Source organism: Microtus pennsylvanicus, chromosome 9 (assembly GCF_037038515.1).
Source record: "Microtus pennsylvanicus isolate mMicPen1 chromosome 9, mMicPen1.hap1, whole genome shotgun sequence".
Taxonomy (NCBI): Eukaryota; Metazoa; Chordata; class Mammalia; order Rodentia; family Cricetidae; genus Microtus; species Microtus pennsylvanicus.
Window position 1 is genome coordinate 17578753 of NC_134587.1, and position 12064 is coordinate 17590816.

The 12064-nt window shown below is 42.0% G+C and overlaps 1 protein-coding gene across 2 annotated transcripts in view; it reads left to right on the forward strand.

The window, feature by feature from the left end:
- Window positions 1–11249, forward strand: part of Fign (fidgetin, microtubule severing factor) — a 116483-nt gene extending 105234 nt beyond the window's left edge. Inside the window, exon 2 of one of the 2 annotated variants that reach the window (XM_075985028.1) lies at window positions 6934–10466. In XM_075985028.1, the coding sequence (XP_075841143.1) occupies window positions 6942–9185 (2244 nt within the window). In that variant the 5' untranslated portion in view covers window positions 6934–6941 and the 3' untranslated portion in view covers window positions 9186–10466. Of the gene's footprint in view, window positions 1–6933 lie in introns of both variants that reach the window. The other variant, XM_075985027.1, reaches the window with a different exon arrangement.
- Window positions 11250–12064: the final 815 nt, after the last annotated feature.

Consider the following 12064-nt stretch of genomic DNA (forward strand, 5'->3'; position numbering starts at 1 on the left):
CTAGTCTTAAATGAGAACTATGGAGACCAGGTTGTTTGGTTTGTTGAATACTGTTAAGGCACCTGTGTATTGAATCCTGTGCTGGAGAAACTGAACTCAAAATTGCAAACTGCATATTGCCCTCCCTGCCTGACAGCTGTGTTTCTGCCAGAGGGTGAAGTAGCCAAATTGGATTTGATTTGAGGACCAATTAGTCAGAAATACCTTCAGAAGCCTCTAAAAGGACTCTTTCATGCCAATATTTTGGGATTGGGAAGTGTTTTTAGATGATTGCAGTTTGGAATTTTGAAGCGTGAAAGTGACTTGAAGAGAAAAATTATTTGACAGTATTAGTACATAGTATCTGAGACTGCAGATTAAAATAAGTCATTGCTGGTAAATCTTTTTACCCCTTAAATTGAGACAAAAATAGCATTAAAAATAAAGAAAATGATATAAAAGCCGTTGATTTATTTTTAAGAGAGTCTCACTACATAGCTCAGGATAGACGTCAGTCATTCTCTTGCTTCCATGTACTGGCATTACAGACCCGTCCCTCATCACCCAGCCAGCAGTGTGAATTCCAACCCCTTTTTGATTATGGCGATCTTACACCTTGTTTTGCTGAGTATGAAAGAACTTCTATACCTTTCTTGTAACAATATTCTCACTGGAAATTTTCCTTTTCAGTGGCTGTATTGAAAGAAAGGAAGAAAAGGAAGGAAGACAGGGAGGGAGGGAGGGAGGGAGGGAGGGAGGGAGGGAGGAAGGAAGGAAGGAAGGAAGGGGAGAATAGTTTTACTTTTCTTTTTTTATTGCCCCTGTATTTTGTGTTTAATATACCTGTGGCATTTTCAAAATAAAGAGACAAGCAATGTTTGTGCGGCTCACACTTGGGAAATATTTTTACAAAACATTCTTTCTGGAGGGCTGTCTTGCATCCTAGTAAGGGGCTGGCACTAGCCTGTCCATTTTACAGCGAGGCTAAGCATAGTGAGCTCAAGGCACTTAGCCGAAGATGAGAATAAGGAGTGTGGGATAACGTTCTGAACTTCTTTTAAAAAATAAAATACAACTCTCTCTCTCTCTCTCTCTCTCTCTCTCTCTCTCTCTGTGTGTGTGTGTGTGGTGTGTGTGTGTGTGTGTGTGTGTGTGTGTGTGCATGTGTGTATAAATAGAAAACAACTTTATGCAGTGAGCTCTTTCCTTCCACCTATACTTAGGAATCAGAATTGAATTCAGGCCGTCATGCTTGTACAAGCTCCTTTTTAGGCTAAGCCACTTTGCTGGCCCTAGATCTCCGTTGTTATACGTAATAGTCTCCAAACATATAGAACACACAGTAAATGAAACCCCAAACTGGAAGGGGGGCAACCTTGTTTGGATGGGACCATTATAAAGATAAACAAGAGTCTAATCTTAAGGGATCTTAAGAAAATTATAACATGAAACTAAGAGTAAACAAAGCAGAAATTCCCCTGATTTAACTTCCTCACAGAGCTCCGAGGTTTTATATATAGAAAGTTCTCAGTTTGTTTACTAAATAAGTTTGAAAACATCTATATGGCATTCATACTGTAAATGACTGATTTTCGAGTGTGTTTGTTGGAACTGAGTAGAGACAAAATTCACTGAGCTTTTCCTCCACCCTTTCCTAACTCTTACATTGCATTTTAAGTCCAGCAAACCTTAGGAAATGCAGTGGCGACTTTCGCCGATCCAAGGGGTCATGCTGGTCTCCTAGCTGCTCAAGATGAGTAGACAAAGGAAAAGGGCTGCAGAATGTGACCAAACATTTTACTAGCTCCTCGCTCCCTTGAAGAAAGGCAATGAATGAGAAAATATCGCAGGTAGCCAATGTCTGGAGCCAGAGGAGTTTGCAGCCCCTCCTCTGAACGTTCTTCTCTGCTCAAGTTGTATTCGTGGCCAATGAATCTTGAAAGTTCTATGTACTTGTTCTGCCATTTTCAACGTAAGGGATGATGAATTTGCTGCATTAACAGACCATGGAAACTCTAAACCCTTATAATTACTTTGCTCTGTTTATCCCAACAATGATTGCTTTCTACAAAGAATCTTGATAAATATTATATTAAGATTCTTAAGTATTTTTTAAAAAATAATGAAAAGGTCAGCCACAGAACATTATGGGCATGTGGTCAAAGGAGCACTGCTGCGCAGGTGCCCAGGAGCAAGCCTGCTACACTACAGTGTTTTCCTTGGGTCTTTACCCTTATGAGACTGAAGAAAGCTACAGATAAAGCAGCCCTTAGCAGCAGGCAGAGGGGCCCCATGGGAACACAGCTGAAACATAAAATTGCCAGACCTAGAACTGTTAAATCTCACAAGTATTAAGTTGGGGTACTAAGTGAGTGTCTCCAGGTAATTCCAGAAATCTATGCTAAAAATAGATTCTAGGAGACCTACCTGTGTATCTCTAATTCTCTCCCCTTCCTATATATTATTCTCTTTACTTTTGCTATTTTTTCTTTAGACTTCTGAAAATACGACAAAACTTTAGTCATTTTGGTTGTTATGCTTCAAAACTCAGTAAAGATCAAAATGCAAACTGTAAGGCAGTGACTGCTTAGGGAGTAAATTCTAAAATGGTCAATCATGGGAAAAGTGGCAAATGCCATACACATCCCTGCTCTGTCGTATTCAAGACACATAGATGCTCATTTAGACGTTCACAGTTCATCCTGTGGCAAGAACAGAAGACAAAGCCTCAGAGACTGCACCATAGAATCTGCCATCTATAGATAACACTTCTGATAAGCCATCAAGCTAATTTTCTATAACTTTGTTAATTATTTTGAAACATAAATACATTTTGCTGTGAAATGTGCTAGCTATGGTAATAAATTTCTCATATTTCACAAAGTAAATATTGACATTTTTTGAACAATTTTTCAATTATCTTTAAAGGCTGTAGGTGTTGTTTTCCTCTGTTCTCTGGAGGGGGTGGGGAAGAAGTTATGCGAGCCAAGGTAGCCCTCTGTAGCATAGGCTGTTCTCAATTCACGCACTTCCCACCTCAGCCTCCCAATACTAAGTTTAGAAGCATGGACCAAGACGCCTGACTCTTTTCTGATTTTTGTTTGGATAATGCTTCCAAACAAAAGTGGGAGTTACTGTTTTGGAAGCAAGATTCTAAAATGTAAGATAGAGTCATTACCAGGACTTTTTTTTTTTTTCTATGTTCAGTGAAAAAAAAAATCATGTCAAAGCTGCTTATAAAAACTCATCTCATTGCTTGAATGCCAGGTTAGGTGGCAGGAGCCTTCTGCTCTCACAGGTGGCAATAATGCAGTAAACCGGGGCAGGATACCTTTGTCCAAAGACCATTGGGTGCCACCTTGTCTTCCACTTCATCACCACCAGTAAACAAGGATAACACCAGCAATGGACTTGGTGCCGCCTCCATGTAACCCTAAAATTTCAGCCCTTTATGCTTGCAAGGCCCCACCAGGCTGCTGAACACTGACTTTGGTGGATCCCACCAATATCAGGATCCAGTTTATGTTTAAAGATTATCCTTTGCTTTCAAGTAGCATTGATGACTCCAGAGCTCTCCTAGACAATCCTGTTTCCTCCAGGTTAAACAGAACTCAAGCTTTCCTGTCTCAGGTTTGCTAAGGCTATGGTTACTTAGTATACAACCATAGATAAACTTTTCATTACCTCAATAAGCCTATCCAATCGAGTGAGTATTCCAATAAGTTACTTTGATGGATAAGATCTTCACTTAATTTCAGATGAAGTAGAAATGTTTGGAAATTCAATTAGTTTTGCTACATTTAAATCTGCACATAAAGCCTCTGTTTAAGTGGGCAATCCATTTTGCTCAAACTGCATAGACTTATCTCTTACAGCAATGGTAACATATTAAAATCAGGTTTGCATTTTCATAAATGATTAATTCATAAGAAAACTTTATTTAAACCAAGACAGGCAGAGAGGCCCCACGCCTTTTTTTTTTTTATCTTTTTAACTCTTCTCTATTTAAAGCAGTTTCACTTTTATGAAAGGTTATTTCTTTCTATCATGGTTATTCACTAACTGCAACAAATAGATATGAATTAACTGGAAGGAAGCTGAATCCTTTCATTGTGTGTTCTTGCATGCACATGTGTGTATGTGTACATGCATAGGTGTGTACTTGCCCACTCAAGCCTTGTGCTATGTTCCATTGCCTGTGACTTCTAAATTGTTTTACGAGCTACTTTTTCATGTTTCTTCTTTCTCAGTCTAATCAAATGCCCAGTCGTGGCATGCGTGCTACCATTTTCACTACTCAGTGTTGTCAGGCATTCTTTTTTTTTAAGGAAATAAAGATCCTAATGGACATTACTTGGAAATAATCATGGGATGAATGAGTCTGTAGGCCTTTTAGTTCTACGCTGCAGTCACATTGATAGTCTCTCCGTTTTGTAAAGCTTCAGGTAAATCTCTTGACGCAAGAAGAATGCAGATACTGATGGCTTGCGATTGGTTCCTGGTGATTTGCCCTTAATCATTTCCAGTTGTGTTTAATGAAAGTATGGTTCCTGAGAAGCCGCTTCATTAAAATTGCATCTTTTCCCCCCTCTAAGTGTGGTTTCAGTCATTTTGTCCATTTGTGGTGTGTTTCTCTCCTCTAAGAAAGTAATGATGGAGAAGGCAGAAACAATTAGGAGGATCACTGTTGTTCTCCCTGGAGCTCTGCTCACCCCTTCCTCTGTCTCTGAATTGAAGGATAAAGGTGTGCTTCTTTGGGGTTCACAATGCTGTTTTACTGATTGACTAGATTGTTCAAAGGGTCTGTTGCATATACAAAAGAATTTATATGATCTTTGGTATTTTTACTAAACACACACAGGGAGGGAGGGAGGGAGAGAGAGAGAGAGAGAGAGAGAGAGAGAGAGAGAGGTTGATTAACTTGTGCAGCATTCAAACTTAATTTCACTGAGTTGGTGAGTCGCAAATGAATATCTGCATGGATCCTTTTTAAAAATCCAAATGCAAATGAGTACAACTGCAGTAAACTATATTTGCAAATGAATCCTGTTGCTTTATTCATTTATTGTGTAATTACTGCAATCCTTCCCACCTTGTTTTCAGTATTTCTTAATCATTAAGTCTGAAGCATGACAGCGGTGCCAGCCCTGGCATGATTCTCTTTGACTAAAACCTTGTAAATTAACACAATTAGCACAGCATCCTCCTGCTAATTAACTTCCACTGTCTGGTGCAGTGGTTTTGCAAACAAGGAAGAGGGAGTCAGAAGGGAATCAACATGCCATTCTGTTACCAAACTGTGTGCTCTGTTCAGTTTAGCTCCGCGAGTCAACGCTGGCCATGTCAGAAGCCAGAGTCAGGCAGTGAGGAGCTGGAGTGCTTGGGGGAGGAGAACAGAGGGGAGAAGAGCTGTCAACACTACTGGGGGAATTCAGAAGGGAACCGAGCATTGCCACAGAGGCTTCATTTAGACCAGGTCTTCTTCTTATCAAGGATTCCTTGCCAGAGGGCACAAGATGGTTTGCAAAATTCACTTTGGGTAACACAAAAGAGATGAAGGAGGGTATCTTAAAACAGCTGTAGCAGGAAAGGAAGTGTTCATTCCAAGTGAGCAGAGATTAGAGCTAAGATGAACAAGCACTAAAAAATAGAAGAATGGAGTTCCCGTACTCCTTGGTACCTAACGACATGAAACCCTCAAGGGTACACCTTAAATGAGTCGCTTTCGGCAATGCTTGTGTAATATGTGAACCAGGTAATTTCTAAGGCCTTTCAAAAGTTCTAAATTAAAATGACGGTCTGATTCTAATAGCTGAATATTTTCTCTTAAGTCAGAAAATACCTGTTTCAGGATTACTACAGAGTCCCTGGCTTCATTTAGCAATCTGTCAGGTGATGGAATTACTCCTATGACCTCATTGCTGAGTCGTATTCTTTCCGTTTCTGCCACACATGGCTCACAATAGAAATTTAAGGAGTTAGAGTCCAGTTCTTCACTCTGATCATCCCTTCTTGCCTGTTTTCTCATATATACATTCTTCTCTCCCCACTTGGTACCTTGCAGTCTATAAGGGGAGGAGGATTACCAGAGGAGAAGGGACAACAACGCTAGAAGCCCGACAGACAAGTGATGCTTGTTTTTTTTTTTCCAGACTCAACAACAGAACTGAGAGGCAGAAAGGAGCCAGTTGTAATTCATACCGAGTTGTAGGCTTTGTGCGATGAAAGCGGTGGAGCGCTGCCTGGGAGATTGCTTTGCTGCACTCCACGAAGCAGATTTGAAACTGTCGTGGACCACTTTAGATGAGAGTTGGATTATGAAATGACCTGCTATGTCTGTGTCATATTGTTCTGTGCAGGGAGCATTATACTGTGCTAACTAGGTGTTCAGTACCAAATAAGAGAGGGATCCCAGATGCGGCCTGTCAGCTGTGTCTCATTTTTATACTGTTAAAATAGAAAACAGAAACCGATGGGGAGAACCAAATAACTAGGTGGCATACATGCTAGATATTAAAATGTATGTGTGTGTTATTGCAAGCGACTATGATTGAATTCTAATTGGACAATATTATTTGCGTACATAGACATTGTATAAGTGTGTGTGGTTAACAAGTAACTTGATGGGATTGACAGCAATAAGGCTTGCATATATATATATATGTATATATATACATATATATATGTATATATATATTTGGTTTTCTACAGAGTTTTCTTTTACATTGGATTTATATTTTTATACGGTTGATTTTTTTTGCCCCACTTTGAAAAATCTGTATTATAGAGATCACAATAGATATTATAATCTGGGAGGATCCTTGCCCATGTCTATATTATTAAGGGGAGATAATAGATTAATAGATAACAGTTGTAGTCAGGGAGAAAGCTTTAAGAATTCCGATGAATGTCTAAGTGAATTTACTCTCTTCCCCCCTCCCCCCAAATACTTAGGCTTGAAGATGCAGTGGACGCCGGAGCATGCCCAGTGGCCAGAACAGCACTTTGACATCACCTCAACCACTCGGTCTCCTGCCCACAAAGTTGAAGCCTACAGAGGTCATTTGCAGCGCACCTACCAGTACGCCTGGGCAAATGATGACATATCTGCTCTGACTGCATCCAACCTTCTGAAGAAATATGCAGAGAAGTATTCTGGCATTTTGGAAGGTCCCGTGGACCGACCTGTTCTCAGCAATTATTCAGACACACCATCAGGACTCGTGAATGGTCGGAAAAACGAGAGCGAACCCTGGCAGCCTTCCTTGAATTCAGAAGCCGTTTATCCTATGAACTGTGTTCCGGATGTCATCACTGCTAGCAAAGCTGGTGTCAGTTCAGCCCTCCCTCCGGTAGATGTCTCTGCAAGTATAGGGAGCTCCCCTGGGGTGGCCAGCAACCTGACAGAACCAAGTTACTCAAGTAGTACCTGTGGAAGCCACACAGTACCTAGTCTTCATGCAGGGCTCCCATCTCAGGAATATGCTCCAGGATACAACGGATCGTATTTGCATTCTACGTACAGTAGCCAGCCCACGCCTGCACTTCCTTCGCCTCATCCATCGCCACTGCATAGCTCCGGGCTCCTGCAGCCACCGCCCCCTCCTCCTCCCCCACCAGCCCTGGTCCCAGGCTACAATGGGACTTCCAATCTCTCCAGCTACAGCTATCCCTCTGCTAGCTATCCTCAGACTGCCGTGGGGTCTGGATACAGCCCTGGTGGAGCGCCCCCACCTCCTTCTGCATACCTGCCTTCAGGAATTCCTGCTCCCACACCTTTGCCCCCCACTACGGTTCCTGGCTACACCTACCAGGGTCATGGTTTGACGCCCATCGCGCCCTCTACTCTGGCCAACAGCTCGGCAAGTTCTCTCAAAAGGAAAGCTTTCTATATGGCAGGGCAAGGAGACATGGACTCCAGTTACGGAAATTACAGCTATGGCCAACAGAGATCGACACAGAGTCCTATGTACCGAATGCCCGACAACAGCATTTCAAACGCGAATCGGGGGAATGGCTTTGACAGAAATGCTGAAACATCATCCTTAGCATTTAAGCCAACAAAGCAGCTGATGTCCTCTGAACAGCAAAGGAAATTCAGCAGTCAGTCCAGTAGGGCTCTGACCCCTCCTTCCTACAGTACTGCTAAAAATTCACTGGGATCAAGATCCAGTGAATCCTTTGGGAAGTACACGTCGCCAGTCATGAGTGAGCACGGGGAAGACCCTAGGCAGCTCCTCGCTCATCCAATGCAAGGTCCGGGACTTCGTGCAGCTACCTCATCGAACCACTCTGTGGACGAGCAACTGAAGAACACTGACACGCACCTCATTGACCTAGTCACCAATGAGATCATCACCCAAGGACCTCCCGTGGACTGGAGTGACATAGCTGGTCTTGACCTGGTGAAGGCTGTCATTAAGGAGGAGGTTTTGTGGCCAGTGTTGAGGTCCGATGCGTTCAGCGGGCTGACGGCCTTGCCTAGGAGCATCCTTCTCTTTGGACCTCGGGGAACAGGCAAAACACTCCTGGGAAGATGCATAGCTAGTCAGCTAGGGGCCACGTTTTTCAAAATTGCTGGTTCCGGACTAGTTGCGAAGTGGTTAGGCGAAGCAGAGAAAATTATTCATGCCTCTTTTCTTGTGGCCAGGTGTCGCCAGCCCTCGGTGATTTTTGTTAGTGACATTGACATGCTTCTCTCCTCTCAAGTGAGTGAGGAACACAGTCCGGTCAGTCGGATGAGAACCGAGTTTCTGATGCAGCTGGACACTGTACTAACTTCGGCTGAGGACCAAATCGTAGTCATTTGTGCCACCAGTAAACCCGAAGAAATAGATGAATCTCTTCGCAGGTACTTCATGAAAAGACTTTTAATCCCACTTCCTGACAGCACAGGGAGGCACCAGATAATAGTACAACTGCTCTCACAGCACAATTACTGTCTCAATGACAAGGAGTTTGCACTGCTCGTCCAGCGTACGGAAGGCTTTTCTGGACTCGATGTGGCTCATTTGTGTCAGGAAGCAGCAGTGGGCCCTCTCCACGCTATTCCAGCCACAGACCTTTCGGCCATTATGCCCAGCCAGTTGAGGCCCGTTACGTATCAAGACTTTGAAAATGCTTTCTGCAAGATTCAGCCCAGCATAACTCAGAAAGAGCTTGATATGTATGTTGAATGGAACAAAATGTTTGGTTGCAATCAGTGATTCGGTCTTTAAAAGTTAAAAACAAGAACAACAACAACAACACCAAAATGTAATGAATGTTGGCACACACACATAAAACCTGCTACATAGGGAATAGAGCCCCTTTCCAGTAGTGTTTCAATTGCAGAGGGTACTGGGGAACACGACGATTGCGCTGCATCTGTAGAGGCAGGGTAGCTTTGGAGGAAACATGCATCAGATGAGAGCCTCTGATTGGAAAGCCCCAGATGACAGAGAGCGTATCCATGTGAATGCTCCGATCGGTTCCAGCGAGACAACACTCACCGAGACGCAAGGTGCAAGTGTGTTGATTTCAGAAGGACATGAACCTCGTGTGTTGATTCCATTCTGCTGTTCTCGAGATTTAGTTGCTGTCAAGTGCCTGGAGTGGTGCTTTATTTTTTTCGTTTGCCTCACAATTACATTGGTGGCATGTGCTAATATAAAGAGCTTTAACTTTAAACATTATTGGACTAAAGAGATGAACGGTCGTGTTACAACAGAAAACCAGATTTTTGCCATTTTAAGAGCAACAGTATTCCTCAATCCTGTCTGTTCTGCAGTGTTAAGCTAAGAACAGGTAACACAGGGTAACGGTAATCTGGACCTTAATTTCTGCAGTTCATTTCTTTTAATGTTCTTGTCTGCAAAAACTCAGGAAAGTGATTGTGATTTGTCCAGTACCTCAAAGGAATGTGTTAAAAGCACTATGTACTGCTGAGAGTAATAGGCTAGGCTTCGATGTTACTTTATATTAAAATGTATGTTTACCTCAACAATTGGAGAATAGCAAGGAAAATTACTTTGAATGTATCCGGAAAAATTACTGAAGTGTGATACAACTGAATATTTACCATTGAAAGTAGAAACGGAAAGGTTTTTTTTTTTTTAAGTTCTCTTACAAATTATGGGGAACTAACCAGAGCAGAACAATTATTGAAGGGTTCTTAATACATTGCTCTCCTTGATGATTAGGTGAAAATGTTCATAAGAGTTACACTGGTTAATTGAAGGCTTATGTATTCAGTTTGTGTTGGTGTTTAGAGCAGTCAGCCGCAGACCTATCTAGGACTTTGGAAGTGACAGAACGTAGACACGTAACTGCCTTTTCCTGCCATGGGAGAGGTGGTGGAGGTGGTGGAGATTTTATTTTGGAAGCTCTCTCTCTCTCACACACACACACACTGCTGGGAACGGGTGTCGCCATTCTAGTCACTGAGAGTTTCTAGGCTTGCCGTGCCATGTCAGAGAATGCAGAGGATAGAACCAAATCAAACACACAAGAAGAAAAAAAAATTAACCAACTCAACGTCTCCACAGAGAACCTCTCCATGTCCTCCTCCCTCATCCCTCATCTTGACTTCACTCTTCACAGTGCATGTTGGCTTCTCATCTTGAACCCCCCCCCCCTCCGGCTGTAGTTCTCCCTCATTCATTTCTACCTCTCACTTTCTTTACGTTTCTTTTGGAAAGTCCAGTAAGAAGTTAGACATGGACATGTCGACCACAGTAGAGCTTGCCGAATGTGGGACTTTTCTGTTTTGTCGTGTTGCTGTGTTGTGTTTTCTTCCATCTTTTTCTTTTCTTTTTGCCATAATCTAGTTTCCCAAAGCACTAGTCTTTCATGCCTTCCTTCACTGCTGAACAATACCGCATGGCATATGTGGCGTTTCTCTCTCGATCCCCACCTCGGCTCCTGCCTCCCACCAGGTCGTCCTTGGTCTCTTGTAATGTGTTGTGTGCAGGTTTTCATGGGAAACTGGCTGATGTTCATCACTGCCTCTCATGGTCATAGCGTAGGACAGAGCTTTCCCCGGCATTCCCGGCATTCCCTGTGCCGAAGCAGAACAGCCAAGCGTTTTGAATGTATTTTCCTGGGTTTTGCCCCTCTTTTTTTTTTCTTTTTTCTTTTTGTTCGTTTTTTGTTTTGTTTTAAATAGAGATGCAGTAACTGTTGCAAAGCACTGGCATTTTGTGTATTCAATAAGTCATGTAATTTTAAGGTAATTTTAAATAAATTCAATGGCAGCCCCATGAAAGGCCTTTCTGTTATTTTTTCCCTTCAAAAAAAAGGTTTTTTTTTCTAGCTCATCTGTAAATTATTTCTCTGAAATATTAACCCAGAGAAAATAAATGAGGACCTCTTGGTATTTCAAAATTTTATGATGTCTGATTAGTAATCCCCCTCTTTATTTTTCATGTTGCTAAAACGGAGCAAATGAACTAGAATTTAATCTACTCTGAAAGTCTATCAATGAACACTGTTCTTAAATATAAATATTCCATAACTGAAAAGCAGTGCCTTTCATTAAGGATACAAAAAATGATAACGAGTCTAAGATACTTCTGCTTTTTACAAATGAATAAATGCTAGAGTCCTATTCTGGATCTCCCCTGAACACTGCCCATGCTAAGGAGATTGTAATATCCACTGACTGGTGGGCCCATACCGATCTCAGTCACAAGTTAGCTTTCCCGCACAGCACTGATCTCTCTTCTGTTTTGAAGACTTCACATATCATTTCCACCAATAGGCTGTGTTCACTAAAATACATCTGGCAAGCTGTGACAAACCCAGTCTTCTTTAGTCAAGTTCCAAGAATCCAATATCAACCCACGTATTGTGGTGTGTGGCTTGCGAGACTTAATGCCAAATACATGAGATGACAATTGTTTTTTTGTTCTCACAATGGTGATAATGAACAGAAGTCATACATGTTGGCTTTCAGCTTTAAGTGGCTTTAAATCTGTTTGAGATGTGAATGACTTGAGATTAGTTTGAGACAGACATGGTCTGAGATACATATATTTAGCAGAAGCTGAAATTACATGTGATTTCCACTTAGCCGAGGCAGGTCTAGGATAATGTTAGCAAACTG